The sequence below is a fragment of the Adiantum capillus-veneris genome, chromosome 24, assembly GCF_014529385.1.
Source record: "Adiantum capillus-veneris isolate H3 chromosome 24, ASM1452938v2, whole genome shotgun sequence".
Lineage (NCBI taxonomy): Eukaryota > Viridiplantae > Streptophyta > Polypodiopsida > Polypodiales > Pteridaceae > Adiantum > Adiantum capillus-veneris.
The window spans coordinates 141,919,916-141,946,577 of record NC_140954.1 but is presented as its reverse complement, the minus strand read 5'-3'; the positions used below and the strand labels follow the sequence as shown (position 1 = coordinate 141,946,577).

The 26,662-nt window shown below is 48.8% G+C and overlaps 1 protein-coding gene across 1 annotated transcript; it reads right to left on the bottom strand.

The window, feature by feature from the left end:
* Positions 1-352: 352 nt before the first annotated feature.
* Positions 353-26,005, bottom strand: LOC147427272 (succinate--CoA ligase [ADP-forming] subunit alpha, mitochondrial). Its single transcript, XM_086498343.1, has 7 exons — positions 25,694-26,005; positions 3,709-3,918; positions 3,461-3,631; positions 3,265-3,388; positions 2,867-2,928; positions 959-1,040; positions 353-847 (listed from the first exon to the last, which is right to left on the bottom strand). Exons 1-7 carry the CDS (start codon positions 25,868-25,870, stop codon positions 711-713), a joined length of 963 nt encoding a protein of 320 aa, XP_086354469.1. The 5' UTR covers positions 25,871-26,005; the 3' UTR covers positions 353-710.
* Between the last annotated feature and the right edge of the window lie 657 nt (positions 26,006-26,662).

Genomic DNA, 26,662 nt, shown 5'->3' with positions numbered 1-26,662 from the left:
AGAGAGAGAGAGAGAGAGAGAGGGAGGAGAAGAGAATTTTAATGTCGTCCGAAACTATCCCAAGAGACCTTGAAGATCTATCCGACGAGGAGAGTTGAACTCAAGACCTGTTAACCAATGATAGAGTCCTGAATCCGAAGAGACACATAGATTGCTCTTCCAACGACAAGGGTGCCATGCTGCTAATTGTTGAATACTCACATGCAAGCTGCAATAACTTTTGGGTGCCTAGCTACAAGTACACCACCTTTCTTTGAATAAGGGCAAGGCCCCCATCTGATCATTAAGATACTTCTTTTAGGTTAAGGATTAACAGGAGACATCTCGCTTAGCCTGATTAAGACCAAAAGGATAGCCCAAAACCAATCTTATTCCGCCCATGTCAAAAAGTTACTACCTGTCACATCACTTGCCAGAAGAAGCGCATTACATATACATTCTTTGTCAACTTAACCGTGGTCCTGCACTTTTCATCAGATACAAATTTAAGGGCAGACAGACTTTCGCGACAAACGGTGGTCTCCTGTTGAATTTTGCACACGCTGCTAGAGTCGTGAAAGGATGATTTTCTATTGCCCAATGCACATCTCTTATTGCTTCGAATTCCATAGATGCCCTGTTATATAAAACTAACTACTGCAAAAATGGGCTGTTGAGAGAATAAATTGTTTGGCTTGTGTCGAAACCCCCTCTCCATGAGAACTCATCTTTTAGACCAATCCTTTCTCTTTGAAGACATCAAAAATTGCAGTCCCAATTTTTGCAGGTGACTCTACAACTGTGACTCCTGCCTCTTTCAAAGAACGAATCTTATCCTGTGCAGTGCCCTTCCCGCCTGAAATGATGGCTGCTTGCATCAAAACAAACGACGGACTTTAGTAAGCTTGATTGAACTTTTGTAAAACACAACCAGCTTCATTACTTTGCAACCAACTCTTCCAAAACTACATTAACCAACCTCCAGCATGACCCATTCTCCGTCCCGGTGGAGCAGTAAGCCCAGCAATGAAGGAGACCACAGGCTTCTTTGTCCCAGATTCCTATTAGAAAAACAGAACAGACGACGTTACTCTAGAGTCCAAGAATCGAAAGAGGTCAACCTTTCTTAAACAAAAAGATCAGTGTCCATAACTTTGTTTCAGTCATTTTATCCTTCAATAAAATCGTGATAATTATTCAGTTAGTCAATGAGCTGGTAAACCAGAGCAGATAGTACTCAAAACAAGATAACCATTTTCTTGGCCTTGTTTTTAACAGTCAAGCTACTCATACTACCCAGGCATTTACCAGGATTTACAACTAAAATACCCGAATTCTAAATTAAGGGCCAATGAAATTACTTATTTGCAGCCGGAAAATTTACACTACGGGGATATGTGAGCATTGATATTCTACACAAACAGCCAAAAAGGGCTTTCCACTGTCGGCAGATACATGAGCAACTGACCCTTGCCTCCCAAACAAACAGCCTTACCCTTGCCTCCCAAACAAACAGCCTTACTTTCAAGGGAAATGAACCACAAAATCAACAAAGCAACTCCACTGGTGAAGAAAATTTAGACGCCAGCATAATGAAATTCATCCTCTAGAACAGTTAAAGCTAATCACCTCCAGCAGTTCACATGTGATCGTGTGAGCACATGTGCACACATGCGAAGGAAGGCTGCAGCAATGCCATTACAATATACCATGTTCATAAGAGACTCTACATGCTATATCACAGAAGCTTATATAAACTTATAAAGCCGTACTATGCTAAGATAGTAAATTCATCACAATACAAATAGACGGTAATTTCTGGCCCTCCAATCTTGAATTGTAGTCATATTACGAGCTCTCAGCCATGCAGCTAGGACTAACCAAAGCTAGTTCTATTACACAATACGTGACCATAATCAGATCACTTAAGTTTTCTCTTTTGGGCAATTCACGATACTTAAAGCACTTGATCCTTGGGATTAGTGATAACATGGTTAAAATAAACCTGACCAGAATATGGCGCTAAGGGTTTCTCTCTTGGAGGCCTTATCCTTGTGCAAAGTGATACTAAAGTTCTCTCTTGCCTCCTATTGAGCTTGATTAAACTCTTATTATCATTAGTGATAACAAGGTTAAAATAAACCTAACCAGAATATGTCACTAAGGGTTTCTCTCTTGGAGGCCTTATCCTTGTGCAAAGTGATACTAAAGTTCTCTATTGCCTCCTATGAGCTTGATTAAACTCTTATTATCGTTACTCCTTGGCTTTTGCTACAAATCCATTATGTAGGCCATTCACACCAATAGATGGCTGCAGGAAGTTCCATTCACAAAAGCAAATCGACATGACCATTTTAGTAATCAAAAAAGCGTGCAATTTCTTCCAAGCAGAGGTTGTTACGTCAGTTTTAACAACTTTTTAAATTGAGGAGATTCTAAGGCTAAAAATCTTCCACTATCAGCAGCAAAGAATGTTTAATCACGAGCTGATGCACCAGTTGAAACTTGAAACCCAAGTGCCGCACACAGCAGGGTTTTGTTGGGGCCCAAACCTTAAATCTCATCTCTCTCTCACAATGCATGACTATCTTACCTGGTCCCTTTTTCTTTTCCCATGGGCCATGTGTGCCAATGAGCTAGCTTCTGATGCTTATTTGTCACAACCCCTGAGATGCACTTGTCATTTAAGCCACACCATAACTTAACCAAAAGATATGTGCAGGAGCTTATTTAGAAGGGAAGGAAGCCAAAGCATAAGCTTCCCAGTTATAAGCTGTACTTAGCCAGAGAAGAACGAGAGTGAATTAGAATTAAGAGAAACCGTACTAAGGACATACGTTAGACAAGGTCAGTTGAATAACTGGAACAAAACAATTAGCGAACTTACTATAATGAAAGCAGCTGCATCTTCCTCGGCAGAGCCTCCAATTTCACCTATCAAGACTATTCCTGTCAAAACAGTACATTGAAGTTTTAGCACATGCTGCCCAGAATTTGCCAAAAAGATGAGGCCATTGCAAACAATTAGGGCAAGAAGGTCAAAAGCCTGAATGGCACTGCGCTCTGAACTCTTACACTTCAGATGTTTGGTTATCGAACGAAAAGCTCGTTAGGCTCATATTAAGTGGCTGAAATATCAGAGATTTGTATAGACAAAGACATTGTGACTCTTAACAAAATAAATGAAAAGATTTACGGAAAAGTCAGCTGTTGATAGAGGGGAGTTGTCAAATTTACATCATAATGCAGCAGCACATAGCAAGAATACATTGTTAGGACACATACCTTCAGTTTGTGGGTCATTGACAAATTGCTTGAGGCAATCTACAAAGTTTGTACCATTGAAGGGATCCCCTCCTATCCCTACACAGGTTGATTGACCCAATCCTACAGCTGTCGTTTGGAAAACCTGCAGCACCAGCATTTAGAAGACTTTCTTATGTCTGTGCGTGCAGCTAAAAAGACCTGCAAAAATACTTACAGCTTCATACGTTAAAGTTCCTGATCTAGATACAATTCCAATCCGTCCAGGTTTGTGGATGTAACCTGGCATAATCCCAATTTTGCATTCACCAGGTTTGATTATGCCTGGACAATTTGGACCAATTAATCTGGTCTTTGATTGCTTGTTCATAGCTGCTTTAACACGGACCTGATGCAGGTAAAAAGAATTGTCATTTTGCAGGCAACTGTGCAAGTTCTGCTTGCCAATTCACAAGAGATTCACACCATGTCTTGTTGAGGGATTCCTTCAGTGATGCAAACAACCAGGTCCAATTCAGCTGCAACAGCTTCCAGTATCGCAGCAGCAGCAAATTTTGGGGGTACATAGATAACAGAAGCACTTGCTTTGGTTTCAGCCTTTGCTTCTGCAACGGAGTTGAACACAGGAAGACCCAAATGCTCCGTACCTCCTTTTTTGGGAGTCACGCCTCCAACCTATTAGAAAACAACTCTCTCTCTCTCTCTCTCTCTCTCTGCCCTGCTGCTCTGCCTCGCGCTGCTCTGCTCCTGCTACCCTGCTCCCCCCTCTGCACACACCCGCGAGGAGAGAGAAAGCTGGGATTTTTTCAAGTGTAGAGAGAGAAAAAGTAGAGAGAGAGAGAGAGAGAGAGAGAGAGAGAGAGAGAGAGAGAGAGAGAATCCCCCTCTTCCTTTTCCCCCTTTATCCTCTTCTTCACCTCATTCTCTCTCTCTCCATCTACCCTATGGAGGATGCCATTCAAAAATGCAAAGAAGAAATGAACGAGTCCATCAACAAGATTAATCGCCACCTCCTAGGTACTATTAAGGCACTCGACGAGCGCGTGTCGGCACAGGAAAGCACGATACATACACTTGAGGATCGTGTGAAGGCCCAAGATGAGGAAATCGCACTACTCACGAAAGAGCTTGCAGAGGTGCAATCGCAAACCGTCCTCGAAGAGGGAGAGCTTTAGCCCTTGGTAATGGAAGAGCTTAACACGATTAAAGAACAAGTGCGGGCCATCAAAGAAGATGAGCAACAAAAAAAGAAATGACGACCTCGTGGGTAGATGTCATCACAAAGACCCAACAAAAGGCAGAAGAGGCCGAGAAATGGATTGAGATTGTCAAGAAAGGAAAGGGCAAGGAAATAACCACCACCCCCACACCAACCATCATTAACCTTACACTAGAAGAGGAGCAAAGGAGACATGTGCGGGCCTTACACGTAAGGATATGTGGCCTCAAAGACCAAGATAATGTGGATGAAGAGGTGAAAGAACTCATGACTCTGGTGGGGGTTAACGAGCAGACACGTACGAGGGCTTGGAGAGTGGGCAATAAGAAAAGTGGGAGCAATGGGGAAACCTCGAAGGAAAGGGCACTCGTCCCCTCCATGGAAGCGAAGGACTTCTTGAAGAAAAGACCGACTCTAAAAAGGACAGGTATCTTTCTTGGGGATGACCTCACCCTCTCGCAGATTGCTCATATGCAAGAGGTAATGCCAGAAATTAGAGCAGCAAGGAAGAAAGGGAAGATTGCTTTTTACAGGGATGGAAGGGTGGTGATACTGGAGCGACGCTCCGCATGACGGTGCGAGATCTATGGGACCACACTAAAGATGGCAGCCTAGAATTGTAATGGGTCACTCCGTCTTGATGTAGGTGCCTTTGAGGATAGTTTCATTGGGGGAGAGATCATTTTCTATTTTGAGACGCATCAAGCCCCTGGGCAATCCATGCCACAGGTGAGCGGATATAGATGGGAGACAACCTACAGACAGGAGACTAGATCGGAGCATTGAGGACGGGGCTCAGGAGGAGTGGCAGTTTTATTCAGGGAAGAGTTGCAACCATTGATATATATAGCGTGTAAGGATGAGCAGGCTAGGTATATTGGGGTGAGGCTAAGGGTAGAGACAGGCAGATACCTCTACATTGCTATTTGTTACTTTCCTCCTAATACGTCAGTATATGCATCAACCAAAGGACAGTCACCCTTTGTATTTTCGATAATGACATATGGGAGTTTTCCAAGGATGGTGACATTGTCATACTAGGGGACTTCATTGCAGGGCTACCCATCACCAGACAATATTTTATGATACTTTCGAGGAGATGCTTAGGGAGCTGGACGTTACAGAGATGGGCCTATCCAGACTATCACAAGATGAGGAGTACACCGAGTATGGCAAATACTTGATAGATATGGGAACTACAAATAGATTGGCCATTTTGAATGGCCTACAAAGATTTTCGACAATTGGAGGTTTTACATGCTTTCCACATCGACATGGTGCTAGTACAGTGGATTATGTTATGGCCCAGCCAGGTCTCATTCCATTCATTCAGGATTTCATGGTGGGCACTAGGCCAGTTGGAGTAGCAATTGATCATGCTATCTTGCCTTTCACTCTTACGTTTCTGTTCAGCACAGCTCCATTAGCAGAGGTCCCAAAGCACACTTCATGAGGGAGACGGATTCTGTATATATGGATGAGATATACAGGCAGCTATGCACTCAGGAGCCGGGACGACCACTAGATGAACTCACTCAAATATTGACACAGACGCTCCATGATACAGCATCAGAGACATATCCCCACAGCCAGCCTCGATCTGGGAGCATGCCCCAGAACAGTTGGTATGATGAGGAGTATAGAGAGACGAGGATCAAATTACAGAGGGAAGTGCTCATGGGTATTACCACACATATCTTTCGCCACCTAGTGCGACGAAAGAAAAGGGCTTATCTATCTCAGCTAGAGCGGGATCTGTATCAGCTATTTATGAGTCAAGATTTCAGGCGAAGCATGGAGGCCATTCGACGAGCATTCACCACCACCAGCGATCTCCTCCACAGAGATATTGGGAGAATATGCCACATATCTCTACACAGCATCAAGGCAACCACTTTACTGGACCCACTAGAGACAAGCCCGGAGACATGTAATTTCTTTACTGCCGAGAGGGTAAAGAAAGCCATTGACAGGATGAAGACAAGGAGAACACATGATCATGATGATCAAGTAGCAGAGCACTTCATCCATGCTAGAGATATGCTTGCACCGCTTCTTGCTATGATGTTTAATCGAGCCATGTATGCAGGCTTTCCTGAGACTTGGAGTATATCCACGATTGTGCCTACTTTCAAGTCAGGAGATCCCATGATTCTCGGAAAGTATCACACCATCATGGTTGGTCACACATTGGCTAGGTTGTATACATCCGTTCTTGAGCAAGAGCTGAGTAGATGGGCAGAGCGAGTAGGCATACGAGCACAGCCACACCGACATTGACTATCATCAATATGACAATTGAGGAGGAGCAAGACTAGAGCCCTTCATGTGCATGTTACAGGTCTCAAAGACACTGGAAAAGTAGAAGAAGAAGTGCAAGAGCTCTTGAAGCGCATGGGTATTTCTGAACCCACAGACACAAGTGCTTGGAGAGTTGGCAAGAAGGGAAGTGATGAGAAAGGAGGGCCCAAGGAAAGAGCACTCATTATACGTTTCCCTACACTGGAAGCTAGGAAGGAATTTCTGAAGAAGAGACCAACACTCAAGCAAACTAGGATAGTTTTGGGTGATGACGACACTCTAACGTAAGTAGCACACATGCAAGAACTAATGCCAAAGATCAAGGTAGCTTTCTACACGGGAGGGAGAGTAATGCTGTTGGAAAAACGCACTGCATGACGATGCGAGACCTATGGGACCACTGTAACAAACTGCCGACGTGTCAAAGCCTAAAGAATGGAGCCAACTTACAGATGTGGCCGAGGGGCCTAAACTGTCACAAAGTGATGACGTGGCTGCCCGAGAGCAGAAACCCTAACCCTAACTTCTGTCAAAAATGTTGAAACCCCTAATTTTGGAAACCCTAACCCTAAGACCTGCAAACCCTAATTCTGAAAACCCTAACCCTAAAACTTGCAAACCCTAATTTTGCTGCCAAAAAACCCTAAAACTACAGAAACCCTTACCCTAACCCTAAGGCCAGCAAGGAGATTTCCGCGTTTTGCACTGGTTGATGACATGGTAGGTTGTTCAGATTTCGGTGATTTACGCTGGCAGCTTTTTGGCTTTGCTTTTGGACCAGAAGCTTTTGAGTTTTAAAGGCTTTTTACTGTAACTGCTTTTCAGGCCAAGGGCCTTTAAATATGAGGCTAGGGCTCATTCTCTTGCATGCTTCCTGGCGAAGGTGCAGAGTCTGGAGTACCGGCTTGTACTATGTTGATACAATATAAAGAAATACCGAAAGGGGCGCCAAGGTTTGGGGCCAATACTCTCTGGGGTGGAATTCCGCCACTCCATGCCGCGTGTCGTCTCTCTCTCTTTCAGTTCAGTTGTTATTGAAGTGCTAAAAGCGTGTTCAATCTGTTCTTTTCTATTGGCACGTGGTGCCCGTCTTGTGACAGTGGTATCAAAGCATCAGGCGTGTGCTTTTTTGAAAGCATACCGGTCCTACAAAACCTGAGCTTATTAGCCACTCCCACCCTTACTTCATCGCGCATCGGACGCACTCCCATCTTCACCGCTCATGTCTTACAAGGCATAAGCCATTAAGATCACTTGCAAAAGAAGAATCCCCGATTTGTTTCAAGTCACTGTTTTTCTCAGAAGCAATGCCATGCAGATGTGTTTTTTTCCGAGAAAAAGATCCTTCTATTAGTTAATGAAAACTGCCCATAGGGCTACATCCACCTCTGCAAGAGAGGGCTACAACAAGCATGATGGGGAGACTCTCCCAATGAAAAAACAGCATATATACAATGGGGCTAAATCAAGAGATGGGAGGAGGGAAGAGCCACATAGGTGGACAATAGTGCCATCTGAGCACCCCCTGGACCATGGTGTAGAAAGGCCCAGGGCGCCAAAGTCGAAGGAAAGCCTCGCGGCGCTCCCGCATGCGGTCGGAGCTGCCCTATAGTCCCTCAAGCTGTCCTCTCAGAGTATGGATCAGCTCTAGCCAAAAGTCACGAACAGTCTTTGCTGGTGGCACAGGGCGAGCCTCAAAGATGCGGAAACAACGGGCCCGCCAGATGAACCAGAGAGCTAGGCCGCTGATGAGCTCCCAACACTCCTCTCTCTCACTGCACCACTCCTGTGGGGTAAGGTCTGTAGCAGGCTGAAGTGTAGGTCGCCCCCCCTGTATCACTGTCATCCTGCTGGTGGACGATAGCTCAAACTGAAGTGTCGGGCCCGTGAGGGTGGACCAAGCCGCTGCCCCCCAAGTGTACTGTCGAGCCGTGGAGAGGGCAGGCATCAGCCGAAGAACTCGTAGCCACACCTGCTGGGCCGAGGGACAATCCCAAAGACAGTGTCACTGACTCTCCACCAACTGGTCACAGGCTGTACATGCAACCAAGAGACCACTATGCATAAGCCAGCTCCCTACTGTTGTGGCTCTGTGTGCAACCAACCACTGGAACAAAGTGACGCCCCTCGGCTGTCTGGAGTCCCATAGCCTCTCTGCCAAAAAGCTGCCAAGAACTCAACTGTGAGGCCCTCCTCCTGCCAATGACGTGCTGCAGCGGGGCGGGCCACTCTCTGTGCTGCAAGTATATGACGTCCAAGCCGAACAGTGTACTGAAAGAAAGGGACTCCTGGGCGGTCTGCAGAAGAGAAGGGGTCCCTCCATAGCCACTCACCAGGATCCCATTGTACTCGTGCCAGTGGACAGCACTCCCAAGCCCATAGCCTCCAGTGTCCTGTCTCAAGAGCTGCTGGGTCAGGGTCTATGACGCAAGTCCTCCCACAGATGCCCACAACTCGGATCCTCTGGAAGCAGCACTCTGCTACCTGCGGGGCCTCTACTGCAACTCGATGTAATCGTCCCCCACCCTGAAGCTCGAAGAACAGGGGCAGCGACAGTCTCTGAGCAAGCCCTGACTGAAATGAGAACCTCCAGTCGTGTGAAGGCTCCCATCCACCGGGGTGCTATTGGCTCGAGAGGCGTGAGCCACTCAGCTGGAACTGACTCTGAGATGTCCTGACACATGCTCTGAACCCTCTCATGCCCTGTAGCTGGACAGCCTGCACCTCCTCTGACAAACCTGTGAACTCTAGCCAGTCACCTAGAGAGCGCGCTGGACCTGCTGCCATGGGACCCCAAGAAACATGGGGCCGACTCCCAACCAAGTGGCCTCTCTGAGTGCTAACCATGGGGTTCCAGACGAGGGGTTGCCGTAGGCGCTCTCCTCCGTGCACATCGGCTGTCTCTGCTCTAGGCCACGCCGTAATAGCTCCCAAGAACGCAGCAAACTCACAGCGAATCGGTCCTCCAATCTCCTGCTCAAACCAACTCGACGCAGCTCTGTAAAGATCCATCTGGTCAAAGGTTGCCAAGGGCCTCCTGACTGAGGCACCCTGGCACGAAGCCTCTGCAGCAAGAACTCCTTCTAGGGCTCCTCGCCTGGAAGAAGTCCTCTGACGACGAACTTCCCAAGAAGGGCTCTGCTCTGCTGCGTTGGATCAATGATCCCAAGCCCTCCCTGAGAACAAGGAAGTGTGATGACCGACCAAGCCACCTTGGCTCGGGCAATCTGAGTGTCGCGACCTGACCAAAGGAAGTTCCTAATCAGCCTCTCTACCTGGCTGATGCAAGAACTCGAGAAGATCCAACAAGAAGTGATGTACCACATAGTCGCCAACAACACCTAGTTGGCAACTACTACTCTACCAGCCAGCGAAAGTCGTGCTCAGCTCCAATGTAACAGCTTTCTCCTGATGGAAAAGAGAAGAGGAGCAATCTGCTGCTCGGGGGACAAGTCCAAACCGACCTGACAACCCAAGTACCGAATTGCAGTCCCTGGAGGAATCCACCTGAAACCCACTTCTGGCATCCAATCTGGCACAGGAGCACTACCAACCGAGAAAGCCACTGTCTTTCTCCAGTTGATCAGTGCGCCCGATGCACAACAGAAGGTCTCCAAAGCCTGCCCACATCTGTGTAAATTGGCCTCCTGGCCCTCTTAAGTACAAGGCTGAGTCGTCTGCAAACTCAGCGTCCAGAAGCTCATCTCCCCGTATAGGGAGTGCTAAGCCCCTCAAACCAACCTGCTGTGACACCAAAAATCTGCTCATCGCCTCTGCATAGAACAGAAAGAGAAAGGGGGCAAGAGGACAACCCTGTCTGACCGATCGTGTGAGCATGAAGCGCTCAACTCTACCTCCTGCCAAAAGCACCTGACTGTAAGCCTGTCTGTATAAAGCTGACACCCCTCTGATCCAAGCATCTGAGAAGCCCATCCTGCGGAGCGTACCCTCTAGAAAGTCCCAGTCAACTCTGTCGTATGCCTTCTCAAAATCGAGAAGAAGAATCACAAGGTCCTCCCCACGGAGACGTGCCAGGGCAGAAGCCTCCCAGAAAGTGAAGATGTTGTCAAGGATACTGCGTTCCTTGACAAAACCTGTCTGAGTCCCATGTACAAGGCTCTCCAAAAGTGGCTGAATCCTCAAACTCAGAGCCTTGGCAAGAATTTTGTAGGCTGAGTTGAGAATGGTGACGGGGCGCCACTGTCGAATCTCATCCAAGGAGCCACCCTCCTTCGGAATGAGGTAAATCAAGCCCTCACTCATGCTATCCGACATCACTCTTGTGTGCAGAATGTACTGAAAGGCACTACAAAGATCTGGGCCAAGCAGGTCCCAATACTCCAAGAAGAAGCTGGGAGTCAGCCCATCCTCACCTGGACAGCTACCACGAGGGAGGGCCCTAAGAGCCGTGTGCAGCTCCTCAAGCTGAAGAGGTATCTCTAGCCTCTGGCGCATCTCCTCAGTCACAAGACAAGGCATCTGCACCCAAACCTGCTCCCTGCATGCATCCTGTCTCTCTGACTGGGGCTCAGCCGACATTAGCTCACGGTAGAAGTCAGTAGCAACTGCACGCATATCCTCAGGCTCACAAACAACTGACCCATCGGGTCTCCTCAATTGATTGACCTTGGCATGCGAGTGCCGAGGTCCCACTGTCTCAAAAAAAGCACCTGTCCCAGTACTCCAAGAAGAAGCTGGGAGTCAGCCCATCCTCACCTGGACAGCTACCACGAGGGAGGGCCCTAAGAGCCGTGTGCAGCTCCTCAAGCTGAAGAGGTATCTCTAGCCTCTGGCGCATCTCCTCAGTCACAAGACAAGGCATCTGCACCCAAACCTGCTCCCTGCATGCATCCTGTCTCTCTGACTGGGGCTCAGCCGACATTAGCTCACGGTAGAAGTCAGTAGCAACTACACGCATATCCTCAGGCTCACAAACAACTGACCCATCGGGTCTCCTCAGTTGATTGACCTTGGCATGCGAGTGCCGAGGTCCCACTGTCTCAAAAAAAGCACATGTCACTCTGTCACCCACCTGAGTCCACTGAGATGCCTGTCGGTAAAAGGCAAACTCATGGCGCCTCTCCTCTGTGCAAGCAAGCTCCTGTCGAGCCTGCTGTAACTGCTCCTCCAACCATGGACTGTCTGGATGCTGCTCCTGCATCCTCTGCAGTGAAGCAATGCCTCGCCTGAGACGCTGCTCCTCCTCTCTCGCTGCAGCCCGTCGAGCCAAAGACTCCTGGAGAAAAAAGTGGCTAAGCTGAGCTAGGCCTAAGGCCACTCTGTCTGCAGGTAGAGCCTGGTTGTCCATGCCCTCTGTCCAGAGAGCCTCTACCCTCTCTCTGAGTGCTGAGTCCAACAAGACCAGCTCTGGGATGCGAAGCATCGTGCTCCCACTCCTCTGCCTGTCTGCCACTGTGAGGATCACTGGTGCATGGTCCGAGAAGGATGTCCCTGCCAGGATGCCCACTGATCCCACCAAGTCACTGAAGTGGTCACTAGTGTAGAAGCGATCTATCCGCGATAGATTCACTCCTCCCACTCTGCAGTCCGATCTAGAGAAGGCAAGACTCTCTGGAGGCCTCACAAAGCCAGAATGCTGCCATGTATCCGAGACCCTCAAAGTCATACACAACCTCTCCCAAGCTACTAACTCGACTCCATGTACAGTAGCATGGCTGCCTCCGATCCTGTCAGAGGGGTCCTCCAACATGTTGAAGTCCCCTCCTACACACCAATGGTCAACCTGTGGCAAGGACTCAACAATCTGTGACTAAAACTCTGCACGAGCACTCGCCACATTGGACGCATAGATGTTCAGGAAGCCCACAAGGCCACCCTGAACCTGCAAAGTAATCCACTGAGCCCTGCCTGGCACAATAATCCCTCTGCCCACAATGGTCTGCTGCAATGAGTCCGCAATAGTCATACATACCCCACCCTGGATGCCTCCAGGTCCAAAAGCAGCTGACCAAAAGGTATCATAACGTCCCCGCAAAATCTGACCACATCGCCGAATGCGGCTCTCAAACAAATGGTGCTCCTGAAGCATAAGGAGATCAATCTCTCCTCCCACAAGGCAACACTGAAGCTCCTGACGCAATCGGCCCCGCTGTCGCTGAAACTGGGGCCCACCTAATCCCTGCACGTTCCACGAGACGATCCTCATGGGGAGCGAGAGAGAACAGATGCTGCCGCAGCAGCAAGACGGGCTATCTTCGAGGCACGCTTGGATGGGGAGTAATCCGCATCCGAGCGTCCTCTAGATAGGCGAGCCTGTAGTGAGTGCCTGGCCCAAGCCCAAGCAGAGCGAGCCGTGCGCAAAGCAACCTCCTCTGTCCAGGAGTCCTCATGAATGTATACATAGCAAGGCAAACACTGCGTATCAGCAAAAAAGTACACCACAATGTACCTACATGCTGCTGAGTCTGGGGGTGTCACCGCAAACTTGGCCAGTGGCCACAAAGTCTGCAGCAAATCTGTAACTCCAAGTTCTCCAATGTGGTGAGAGAACTCGAGAACCTGTGTATGCAACCATCCCGCCACTGAGTCTAGGGACCACTTTGTCTCGATCCAACCACAGAGGGGAAAGGAGAAACCAACTGCTGAGTCCAAGGCCTCTGTCCCCCTAGCGGCGAGGAACAGAGCGTGGACCCTGAAGCAGGCTGCCTCGTGGTCTGCTGCGGAATCGCCGAGAAAGCGAGTGAATCCGTAATCGAAGAAATCCCAACGACGTCGGAGGACAATGCTCGTCAGACCACGAGGGATAGCTACAAGGGAAGATGTCTGAATCTGCAGAGGGGGCCGCAAGAAGGGCTGACCCTCTCTCGCTAGGCGACTCATGGCAAAGACACTGCCAAGAGATCTCCTAGCCGCCGGCGAGGGACCAATCTCCTGAGTCGACTGTGGTACTGAAGCAGGAGGAGGGGGAGAAGGAGCAAGGGGGGGGGGGGGGAGAAGAGAAGCGGGGTGGGGCGACAAAAACAAAGGGGCAAGGTGGGGAGTGGGCGGGAGCAGAGGGCGGAGGAGGGGATGAGGAGGAAGAGGGGAAATCTGAAGGTGGGGTGGCTGGCGAGGGTGAAGCGGAAGTGGAGGCTGGCGCAAGGGGCTCCTCCTGCTCAAGAGGACCAAAGCGGTTCCCCGTGGGAACCCACTGCTGCTGAGTAGGCACCTGAGGGCCACTTTGAGTGCCAAGCTGCCGCTGTGGCCCCTGGCGTCGACGGCCACGGACCTGCTGCCATCCCTCCTCCGCTGGAGCCCCAAGCTCGGAGGGTGGCTCAGAATCTGTAGGCTGTCGCTAGCTATGGCTGCGGCCCAGCCTTGGCAGGCTGGGGCTGAGGCTGAGGTGCAAGTCGTGGCCTCCTCCGTGGACAAGCCTTCGCTAGATGGCCCATCTGTCTGCAAATGAAGCACTGGTTCGGGAGACCCGAGTACTCCACACTCTGTTTAAACCAACCCCCACTCACCCGAGGCAGAAGGATGACCTTCGGGAGCGTGTGGGTGTCTCTGACCAACACTCGAACTGAAGGGATGCCAGCCGCCTTGGCAGCTACTGATGCTGCCGTACGAGGTGTCTCCAGGACAGTCCCGATGGCGGAGCCAATCCTGGAGAGAAGTGGAAGGTACTCCCTCCGTAAACCCGGAAAGCAGACTGAGATGGGGATGTCTGCCTCCTCTACTAGCACGTCCGAAGTCGGGTCAAAACCATGTCGCCACTGTCGAAAGTGGGCGCGTGATGCTCGGATGGCCAGTGGACTCATAGCAATGACCTTGGAAGCCATCTCGGAGGTCTCGAACTCGATCTGGTAGTACCCCCGTCCGAGAATCTGGACATCCAAGATCTTGCCCATTTCTGCGAGAAAGCGGGCTTGGAGAACGTCTCGCAGCTCTCCTCTGCTAGGTCGGGTGCCGAGAACCTTGCAGATGACCGAAGTCGCTTGCAATCTCTCTACCTCTGCGACAAGGCTCGCTTGCTCTGTAGGCGATAGAGCAAGTCGAATGGTGGACTCAGCGAGGTCGGGCGAGGGGGCTTCTGGCGAGTCCCTCTGTGGTGAAGCTGGAGTCTCCATCTGTGTCTACTGTTGTGGCGTAAGAAGGTGGCGACGACGGGAGGGCGGTGCAATTCGGTGCGCCAACCACTGCTCCAAAGAAATGAAACAGGTGTCGAAGGTGTCGATTTGCAGAAAGTTGTCGATGCGGAGGAACCTCACGGGCGGGCTAGCGGGCCAAGGCCGAGGGGGAAGGGGGGGGGGGGGGGGGGGGGGGGGGGGCAACAGGCAGGTATGGATAAGGGTAGCGCGGGGGGGGGCGCAACAGGCAGGTATGGATAAGGGTAGCGCGGGGGGGGGGGGGGGGGGGGGACTGAGGCGGCAGCTGGGCTGGGAGCGAGCGGGCGGGCAGGGATAAGGGCAGCGCGAGGGGGGGCAGCAGGGGACTGAGGGAGGAGGCGGGGGGGGGGGGGGCGGGAGGCAGCCAACTGAGGAGGGTAGCGTGCGCGGGGGGGGAGGGTGGGAGCGATGGGGTTAGCACAACAGCAGCGAGCGCGTATCCGTGGCCTGCAATTTTGGCATTACTGGCATACCATTTTGCCTTGCATCACCCATCTCAGTGCCATGCAGATGTTGATGTCTACAGCTACCAAGCAGTACACTCCAAGGACTTGGCAAGCTTTCAAGAAAAATTTTGTCCGAAGTTATATGGTTTTTGACATCTTCCTTTAGAGTGCAACTTCTGGCAGTGGGGTATCCTGAAATGCTTGCCATGGAAACCCTAACAGTTTATAACTTGAAATTTCGCAACATCTCTCAATAGATGTCTCTTCACGAGCTGATGACCTTGGAGGTCCAATGTGACTGATATATCTTGGGACTACCATCACCACCAATGTAAACAATGTTTGTTCAAGAGCTGATGGACCATGCTGTGCTCGGCCACGACCCTATAGAAGAAACCTAACCCTAATTTTTGATGCAGGTTTCAGGATGGAAAGTCGGTCAACTTTTCGAGCTCGACTGATGTCGAGATTGCTTTTAAAGTTTGAGTTCTGTTTCATCTTGTTTGGTCATCCTGTTTGGAATTTGTTTGAAATGGATGGTATCTGTTTTGAACCTCTTTTGGTGCCGATTTGAATTGTTTGACTCTGGTTTGATACTGGTTTCAATGATTGGTGATTTTACTCCCGGGTAGAGAAGTGAGAAATTATGTTTGAGAATGCTTGTTTATACTCATGGCCCGGACCCTTGTGATTGTTTGCGGGGGGAGTATTGAATGATTGAAAAGTGCTATTTTTTTTCTTTTACTCATGGCCCGGACCCTTGTGGTTATTTACGAGGGGAGTATTGTTGTTGTGACTCCCGGCCCGGACCTGGATGGTTATGCAGGAGGAGTATTAAGAAGTCTGAGTAGTGGTTACTCTCAGCACCTCCAAACGACGCAGGCTGCGGTCTGGGGGGCGTTTGGTTGTAAAAGGCCTCTATATCTCCATGCCCGAACCTTTTTAGGTTATGCAGGAGGAGTGATGAGGGAGTCGTTGAATATCTCTCGGCCCATACCTTGTTAGGTTATGCGGGAGGAGTGTTCATCGGCGGCTTTATGTTTCTATGTCCTTGTAACATGCATATGTAAGCATTTGTGTTGCATTGTGATGTGCCAACTACCGAATATTCCTAATTGGATGAGATTGCCTGGGTATGTAATTTTAGTGCATCAAGACACCCATGGAAGATCAGTACGGTCTGGGTGTGATGAATAGTTTTACTACGCCGGAATATCAAGAGTTCCGATCTGGACGAAAGGAGAAGCTAACTCCTTGATCAAAAGAGCAGAAAGGAGAAGCTAACTCCTTGATCAAAACAGCCGAAAGGAGAAGCTAACTCCTTGATCAAAAGAGCAGAAAGGACAAGCTAACTCCTTGATCAAAAGAGCAAACTGATTGTCCTTTGGAATGTCGCTCGGAAATTTTTGAGCTAACTTGAGTTGTTTTGCAAATATGCTGTAATCACGGACGATTACTCTCTTTCAAGAAGGGGAGATGTAACAAACTGTCGACATGTCAAAGCCTAAAGAATGGAGCCAACTTACAGATGTGGCCAAGGGGCCTAAACTGTCACAAAGTGATGACGTCGCTGCCCGAGAGCAAAAACCCTAACCCTAATTTCTGCCAGAAACCCTAACTGCTGAAACACTAATTCTGGAAAACCTAACCCTAAAACCTGCAAACCCTAATTCTAGAAACCCTAACCCTAAAACCTACAAACCATAATTCTCCTACCAAAAACCCTAAAATTGCAGAAACCCTAACCCTAACCCTAAGGGCAACAAGGAGATTTTCGTGTTTTGCGCTGACTGATGACGTGGCAAGCTGTACGGATTTCCGTGATTTACGCTGGCAGCTTTTTGGCTTTGCTTTTGGACCAGAAGCTTTTGAGTTTTTTTTTTTTTCCGAGAAAAAGATCCTTCTATTAGTTACTGAAATTGCCCATAGGGCTACTGAAACTGCCCATAGGGCTACAACCACCTCTTCAAGAGAGGGCTACAACAAACATGATGGGAGAATCTCCCAATGAAAAAACCAGCATATGTACAATGGGGCTAAATCAAGAAATGGGGGGAGGGAAAAGCCACACAGGTGGTCGGTACTGCCATCAGAGTACACCCTGGACCATGGTGTAAAAAGGCCCAGGACGCTAGAGTCGAAGGAAGGCCTCTCTGCGCTCCCGCATGCGGTCGGAGCAGCCCTGTAGTCCCTTAAGCTGTCCTCTGAGGGTATGGATCAGCTCTAGCCAAAGATCGCGAACAGTATCTGCTGGTGGCACAAGGCGAGCCTCAAAGATGCGGAAGCAACGGGCCCGCCAGATGAACCAGAGTGTCAGGCCACTGATGAGCTCCCAACACTCCTCTCTCACTGCGCCACTCCTATGGAGTAAGCTCTGTAGCAAGCTGGAGTGTAGATCGCCCCTCCTGCATCACTATCATCCTGCTGCTCCCCAAGTGTACTGTCGAGCCGTGGCGTGAGCAGGCATCAGCCAAAGAACTCGTAGCCACACTTGCTAGGCCGAGGGACAGTCCCAGAGACAGTGACGCTAACTCTCCACAAGATGGTCACAAGCTGCACATGCGGCCGAGAGACCACTATGCACTAGCCAGCTCCCAACTGCTGTAGCTCTGTGTGCGACTAGCCACTAAAACAAGGTGACTCGCCTCGGCTGTCTGGAGTCCCACAACCTCTCCCAGAAGGCTGCCAAGAACTTAGTTGTGAGACCCTCCTCCTGCCAATGAGGTGCTGCAGCGGGGCAGGCCTCTCTCTGTACTGCTAGTATATGACGTCCCAGTCGAACAGTGTACTGAAAGAACGGGACTCCTGGGTGGTCTGCAGAACAGAAAGGGTCCCTCCAAAGCCACTCATCAGGATCCCACTGTACTCGTGTCAGTGGACAACGCTCCCAAGCCCACAACCTCCAATGTCCAGTCTCAAGAGTTGTTGGGTCAGGATCTATGACACAAGTCCTCCCACAGATGCCCACTACTCGGATCCTCTGAAAACAGCACTCTGCCACCTGCGGGGCCTCTACTGCAACTCGCTGTAGGCGTCCCCCATCCTGAAGCTCGAAGAAGAGGGATGGAACAGTCTCTGAGCAGGCCCTGACTGAAATGAGAACCTCCAGTCGTGTGAAGGCTCCCATCCACCTAGGTGCTACTGGCTCGAGAGGCATGAGCCACTGAGCTGGAACTGCCTCTGAGATGTCCTGGCACATGCATGCTCTCCATGCCCTGCAGCTGGAAACCTGCACCCTCAGACAAGCCTGTGAACTCTAACTAGTCACCTAAAGAGCGCACTGGACCCGCTGCCATGGGACCCCAGGAAACATGAGGCCGACTACCAACCAAGTGGCCTCTCTGAGGGCTAACCATGGGGTTCCAGACAAGGGGCTGTCGTAGGCGCTCCTCCGTGCAAGTAGGCTGTCTCTGCTCCAGGCCTCGCCGCAAGAGCTCCCAAGAGCGAAGCAAACTCACAGCGAAGCGGTCCTCCAATCTCCTGCTCAAACCAACTCTGCACATCTCTGTGAAGATCCATCTGGTCGAAGGTTGCCAGGGGCCTCCTGCTTGAGGCACCCTAGCACGAAGCCGTTGTAGCAGGAACTCCTTCCAGGGCTCCTCACCTGGAAGAAGTCCTCTGACGATGAACTTCCCAAGAAGGGCTCTGCTTTGCTGTGCTGGGTCAATGATCCCAAGCCCTCCGTGTGAACAAGGAAGAGTGATGACCAAGCCCTCCCTATGAACAAGGAAGAGTGATGACCTGCCAAGCCACTTTGGCTCGGGCTATCTAAGTGTCACGTCCTGACCAAAGGAAGTTCCTGATCAGCCTCTCTACTTGGCTGATACAAGAACTCGAGAAAATCCAGCAAGAAGTGATGAACCACATAGTCGCCAACACCACCTGGTTGGCCAGTACTACTCTGCCAGCCAAAGAAAGTCGTGCTGAGCTCCAATGTAACAACTTTCTTCTGATAGACAGAAGAAGGGGAGCAATCTATTGCTCGGGAGACGAGTCCAAACCAACCTGACAGCCCAAGTACCGAACTGCAGTCCCTGGGGAAATCCACCTAAAGCCCTCTCCTGGCATCCGATCGGGCACAGGAGCACTACCAACCGAGAAAGCCACTGTCTTTCTCCAGTTGATCAGTGCGCCCGATGCACAACAGAAGGTCTCCACAGCTTGCTCACACCTGTGAAGGTTGGCCTCCTGGCCATCTAAGTACAAGGCTGAGTCGTCGGCAAACTCAACGTCCAGTAGCTCATCTCCCCGAATAGGGAGTGCTAAGCCCCATAGACCAACCTGCTGCGGCACCAAAAACTTGCTCATCGCCTCCGCATAGAACAGAAAGAGGAAGGGGGCAAGAGGACAGCCCTGTCTGACCGAGCGTGTGAGCATGAAGCGATCACCTCTACCTCCTGCCAAAAGTACTCGACTGTGAGCCTGTCTGTACAAAGCTGACACCCCTTTGATCCAAGCATCTGAGAAGCCCATCCTACGTAGAGTGCCCTCTAGAAAGTCCCAGTCAACTCTGTCGTATGCCTTCTCAAAATCGAGAAGAAGAATCACTAAGTCCTCACCACGAAGCCGTGCCAGGGCAGAAGCCTCCCAAAAAGTAAAGATGTTGTCAAGAATACTGCGTTCCTTGACAAAACTTGTCTGAGTCCCATGTATAGGCTCTCTAGAAGTGGCTGAATCCTCAAACTCAGAGCCTTGGCAAGAATTTTGTAGGCTGAGTTGAGGATGGTGATGAGGCGCCACTGTCGAATCTCATCCAAAGAACCACCCTCCTTGGGAATGAGGTAGATCAGGCCCTCACTCATGCTGTCAGGCATCACTCCTGTGTGCAAAATGTACTAAAAAGCACTACAGAGATCTGGGCCAAGCAAGTCCCAGTACTCCAAGAGAGTCAGCCCATCCTCACATGGACAGCTACCACGGGGGAGGACCCTAAGAGCCGTGTGCAGCTCCTCAAGCTGAAGTGGCAGCTCAAGCCTCTGACGCATCTCCTCAGTCACAAGACAAGGCATCTGTGCCCAAACCTGCTCCCTGCATGCATCCTGACGCTCTGACTGGGACTCTGCAGACAGTAATTCACGGTAGAAGTCAGTAGCATTTGCATGCATATCCTCGGGCTCAAAAGCAACTAACCCGTCGGGCCTCCTCAACTGCCTGACCTTGGCATGCGAATGTCGAGGTCCCACTGTATTGCTGAAGGAAATCCACTAACGCTAGGGCTGATTTGTTGTCGTCAAGTGGATTTGCCGTGTCTGCTAATGCCAAAGCTACTCTGTAATGCAAAAACGCAAAGACTGATCTGTCTTGCAAAAAACGCTAGCTTGATGTTGTTGCAAAAACGTTAGGCCATGCTGTTCTGGTCCTGCTGAGAAGTTGCGTGTTGAGCAAGGTGCTCCAGCTACCTCTTCTGCCAGAAAGTGCTAACTTTGGTTTGCTTATATATTATCTTAGCAAAATTGCCCTACCTAGTTCCCAACAAAAGTCACTTAATAAATAAGTAAAAAATGTCAAAAATAGGGAAAATAGGCTTAATACACTAGAAAATTCTCCTGATGGATTCTGATGGAAATGCTAATGATCATGTTGTGTGCAACCGGAGGATATGCATCTAATCTAAGTGTCTGGTCATGCACGATCTGCGAACAAACTCACAGAAGTGCCAGATCACTTCCTACTCTAAACTGACTTCACTAAATTGAACCCTTGTCATGAAGTAGATTGTCCACGTACACATAGGGTTAGTTGTGTCACGTGACATCCCCTCGTTTTCAAAGTGAGGTACTGGTACCGAACTGTATGGCGTCGAGGGAGATCGCCAACAACATCCGGAATCCTCAAAAGCACTCTTCGCCGGCCCACTCTAATGTGTGGGTCATGCGATACTTGAACTTCACAAAGGTCTGCAACGCTTGCTTCTTTGGGCCGCGCCGAAAGTGACAAAGTCTTCTGTGGCTCCTTCAATGTTTCAACTTCGTCTAGAGTCATGCCTCTTCCTTCTTCAAGAATCTCCATGGCTGAAAATTCCTGAAACCACTTGCTACACAAAACCATGAACGTACCTATTCCATGTAAGTGAAAAACATATGGTCTTTTCTAAAGACTGTGCATGCAATGTATATGAACAATTAGACGGAGTGCCAAACCGTTCACCACACACACGCAAACAATGAGATCGAATCTTGTCTTTCTGACCTAAAGCAAGAAACTGTGGCAATTTACAACGGAAATACCCATGCTTGGTGCTCATACTTTCTTGTGCTCTTTCTACGACAGCGTCGTGCCAAGGAAGAGACATGGAATGTGAATTTCTTGAATGCATACTTTTCAACTTTTCACGAGTCATCCGCATACATTCGTGCTCATTCATGAGTGAATCGTGCTCAACGTACAATATGGCATGCCTTTGGAAAGGGATCACATAAAGACGCTGACTAAAATACAAGAAACGATCACGAATGAAACATTCAAACAATGAGTACTGACTAATCATACGAACACATAGTACTTCCTGAGGGGGTTCTTTGGACCTAGGCTTGAGAGCCAAGATCGGTTCTTCCTGTGGGGGTTCTTTGGACCTAGGCTCGAGAGCCAAGATCGGTTCTTCCTGAAGGGATTCTTTGGACCTCGACTCGAGAGCCAAGATCGGTGCTTCATGATTGATCGAAACTGCAATAAGGTTAGCGTCACTAGAAAAAGCATTATCTAAACCATCATCCGTGTGAACAATCACATCATTATCATGCAAATCATCATGCTCGTGAATAATCACATCTTCATCATGCAAATCATCATGCTCGTAAATAATCACATCTTGATCATGCAAATCATCATGCTTATCGTTGTCATTCAAATCATCATGCTTATCATCATGCAAATCCTGTGTGACATGCTTTGGAGAAGAAGAGAATGAGAGAGTCTCCTTCTCCTGATTCTGTTCAAACTGCGCCAGCACAATAGAAAAGAGTCGCAAGAACTCTTTCATGTGTTAGTCGCTCTTTTCTTTTCTTGCTTTGTTCTCGAGATCAAATTCTGCTTGTCTTGCTTTGTCTTCTAAGTCGTACTTACGCTCTCTTTCTTCGTAGTCACGATCTATGGCTGCCCTTCTTTCTTCGTACTTATGATCAATTTCTGCTTTTCTTGCTTAGCGTTCTAACTTCCTTGCTTCGCGTTCTAACTTGCTGTCCATAAACATCTGCTCGAACTCCTCCATAGGAATTAGAGCAATCCTTGGCGTAGATGGGAAAGGGTCGAAAAAACCTCCTGGTAGGGAAAAAATCTCTTCGCCTCTCTCATGCTCATCACCTCCAAGCGAAGTATCCATTCCGCTTCGAGTGATGACCATCCACTGAAGTCTAGGGTTCTTGTGGGTTCTTGTGGTCTTGGGTTCTTAAGTTCACGAGGAACTTGGGTGCTTGGGGGTCTTGAGGTTCTTCTGTTGCTTGCAATCTGTGTTAGAGAAGGATCTTCTCTTCACCCGAGTTCTACTCTTTTCGGCGGCGCACCCCTTGGCGGCCTTGCGCTCACACCAAGGTTACTTTTTCCCACCTCACGTCGATTGGCCGGCCGCTAAGTGCACGGCTCAAGGGTTCCTTTACTTACGAAAGGAAGAGCCTTCCGTTCCTTTAGTGAGAGAGTGCAATGGACACAAACAAAGTGATGAACACTGTGAATGAAGGTGCATGAGACTGAGAGATAGAGACAGAAGAATACAACACCAAAATGTTGTCAAACCCTCCTCTGAAGGCCCCACTCTCTATGGCGAGAGCGGTCTACTTATGATTGCACAAATCTCTACAATGCTTTGGACTTGCCGACGATGTCGATGACGATGAGGACGACGACAAGACGGGCTGGAATCTGAAAACGATAAGGGCCGAAATTTACAAATCTTTATCTGGTGAATTATGACTCTATGTCGGTGATGAAGTCGATGGCGACAATGCAACGATGACGCCCTGAAAACACACATTCTAAAATCTGCGTTTTCCAGGCTGAATCTGCAAACTACGCGGGATCTGACCGTGCGGCGAGGATCTGCTGCGGAAAGGTGAGATCTGCGAGGTTCAGGGACTCTACTGCGGTATCTGACTGTTGAAAACTGAAAACGCTCGTGTTTCATGATGTTCCGTCGCGGTGGATCTACAAAACGCTGAAGTGTGATGCTGATGCAAAAACGCTAGGGCTGAAATTCTGCTACCGGAGGAAATCCACTAACGCTAGGGCCGATCTGCTGTCATCAAGTGGATCTGCTGTGTCTGCTAATGCCGAAGCTACTCTGCAATGCAAAAATGCCAAGGCTGATCTGTCTTGCAAAAAACGCTAGCTTGATGCTGTTGCAAAAACGCTAGGCCATGCTGTTCTGGTCCTGCTGAGAAGTTGCCTGTTGAGCAAGGTGCTCCTGCTGCCTCTTCTGCCAGAAAGTGCTAACTTTGGTTTGCTTATATATTATCTTAGCAAAATTGCCCTACCTAGTTCCCAACAAAATTCACTTAATAAATAAGTGAAAAATGTCAAAAATAGGGAAAATAGGCTTAATGCACTGGAAAATTCTCCTAATGGACTCTGATGGGAATGCTAATGATCATGTTGTATGCAATCGGAGGATATACATCTAATCTAAGTGTCTAGTCATGCACGATCTGCGAACAGACTCACAAAAATGCCAAATCACTTCCTATTCTAGACTGACTTGACTGAATTGAACCCTTGTCATAAAGTAGATTGTCCACGTACACATAGGGTTAGATGTATCACGTGATCGACGATGTCAACGACAAAGGACGACGACGAGACGGACTGAAATCTGAAAATGCTAATGGCTGAATTCTGCAATTCTTTATCTGTTGAATTCTGACTCTATGTCGATGATGATGTTGATGGCGACGATGCGACGACAACGCGCTAAAAACGCACATGCTGAAATCTGCGTTTTCCGGCTGAAACTGCAAACTTCGCGGGATCTGACCGTGCAACGAGAAACTGTTGCAAGAAGGTGAGATCTGCGAGGTTCGTGACTTGTTCTGCTGTGGGTCTATGCTGAAAACTTAAAACATTGGTCTACTTGTTGATCCTGTCACAAAGATCTGCAAAAAGGTTGAGATGTCAGGCTGATACAAAAACGCTAGGACTCATTTCGGCTCTGCTGTGGAAACGTTGTGAATCTGCTGGTGCAAACTACTAACGCTAGGGCTGATCTATCCTCTATTGTCGCCACATTGCTGCAAATGCAAAAACGTTGGCTGATCTGGTTGCAGAACGCTAGACCTTCTTGCAGATGCAAAAACGGTAGGCCTTCTGGGGTCCTGCTGAGAAGATGTCTGTTGAACAGAAGTTCCTGCTACGTCTTCTGTCAAAAAGTGCTAGGCTAGGTTTCTATATATACTTGCTTAGTGAAATTGCCCTACCCAGTTCCCAACAAAAGTCACTTAAAATAATAAGTGAAACAAAAATAGGAAAAATAGGTCTATGCACTGTAAAAATGCTCCTGATGGGTTCTGATGGGAATCTGATGATCATGTTGTGTGCAACCAGAGGATATCGAACACATAATACTTCCTTTGGGGGTTCTTTGGACCTCGACTCAAGAGCCAAGATCGGTTCTTCGTGACTGATCAAATATGTAATGAGGTTAGCTTCGCTAGAAAAAGTATCAACTAAACCATCACTCTTGTGAACAATCACATCTTTTTCATGCAATTCATCATGCTTGTGAGTGTCGTTGGCGATATAACCTTCAATCCACTACAAGCTCAATATCATCAAAGTTAAAGGCCCATTCTGGCCTCCGTTCTCAGCACTGGTAGTACTACGTACACAATTTCATCCCTTTTGTCAAAGTTTTTCAACGATTTCTCCAAAACAAGCAATTTATAGTTTTTTTGTGGATTGTGCTATATAGCCAAAGTTAGTATTATGCATTTTTTCCTCTAAGTAGGCAACTTTTGCATCAGGTGCAGTCCATCAACGATTTGCATCCATTAGGGTTCCCACCATAGCAGACAAGCCTTAGGCCACCATGCGCTATCCATGCAGCAAATCTCTCTCTCTCTCTCTCTCTCTCTCTCTCTCTCTCTCTCTCTCTCTCTCTCTCTCTCTCTCTCTCTCTCTCTCTCTCTCTCTCTCTCTCTACAACAGAAGCTTTGAGAATTTTTTTAACTAGTATAGCTGTGAGCCCTCCAAAGACATAAGAAAGATGAATTCAAGAAAATCACAGATTCACCAATCAAAGGAAACCAGCTTCATCGTGCATACCACTAAAGCAAACCATCTTGGCACTGTAGTCAACGGCCTGTTCAGTGAGGAAAAACCAAAGACTGTGCACGCTTTTAAAGAAAATGAAACTAAGTACAAAGGCAGATGAGTGTTGGGTAAACAAAGCAAACCATCTTGGTGCCGTACTCGATGGCCTGTTCGGTATGGAAGGTGCCATTCTTGCCGGTGATGCCTTGGCAGATGACGCGGGTATTCTTGTCAACAAAGACGGCGGGCGGAGCGGAGGAGGCAGAGCTGGCAAAACCCCTCCCTAGATGGCGTCTCGCTACGTCCCACACTCGCCTCATGCCTCGTGATCTGTCTTTTCCTGGCTCGCCCGCGCACACAACGCAGAGCTGTGCTCGCCACAGTCTACGCTAAGTTTATGAAATTTCTCAACGTGCGATTCTTCTATTCTTTACCGGAGCCCCAGCACATGGCCATGCGGTAGAGAGAGGTGAACGTGCCTCAACACTAAGACTAGAGGGTCTTTAATAAAGCCCAAGCCGAGGGATCAACGACGAGCAAGGACAGCTCGAAATTCAAAAACAACGTACGCCGTCAGATGTTATCCGAGTTTACTTTTTTTAATCGAGTTTACTTTTTTCAATTCTTCTATTATGTACCGGAGCCCCAGCATATGGCCCTGCGGTACAGAGACGTGAACGTGCCTCAATACTAAAGACCAGAGGGTCTTTAATAAAGCCCAAGCCGTGGGATCGACGATGCGCAAGCAGAGCTCAAAATTCAAAAACAACGTACGCTATTAGATGTTGTCCGAGTTTACTTTTTTTTACCGAGTTTACATTTTTTCGTTTGTGCTCATCATATAAGGGTGGGTTTTGCCTTGGATGCCATCAAAAGCTATAGGGCAGCAGCTGTCCAACGGGCAAGTTGTGGGTTCGATTCACCTTGAGGACATTGACTACGGCCTTTTTTTGTCCGTTCGTCCACCTCGAGATTCCCCCGCTTGGCTTACAACCGTTGATCCCATCTCTCCAGCTTCATTCATTACCCCGTGGGAATTAGTGTTGTGGGTGAAGGTGTAGGGAATGGTCCGTCGGTGACCATTCTCCATAGTCACTATGATCGCATGGCCA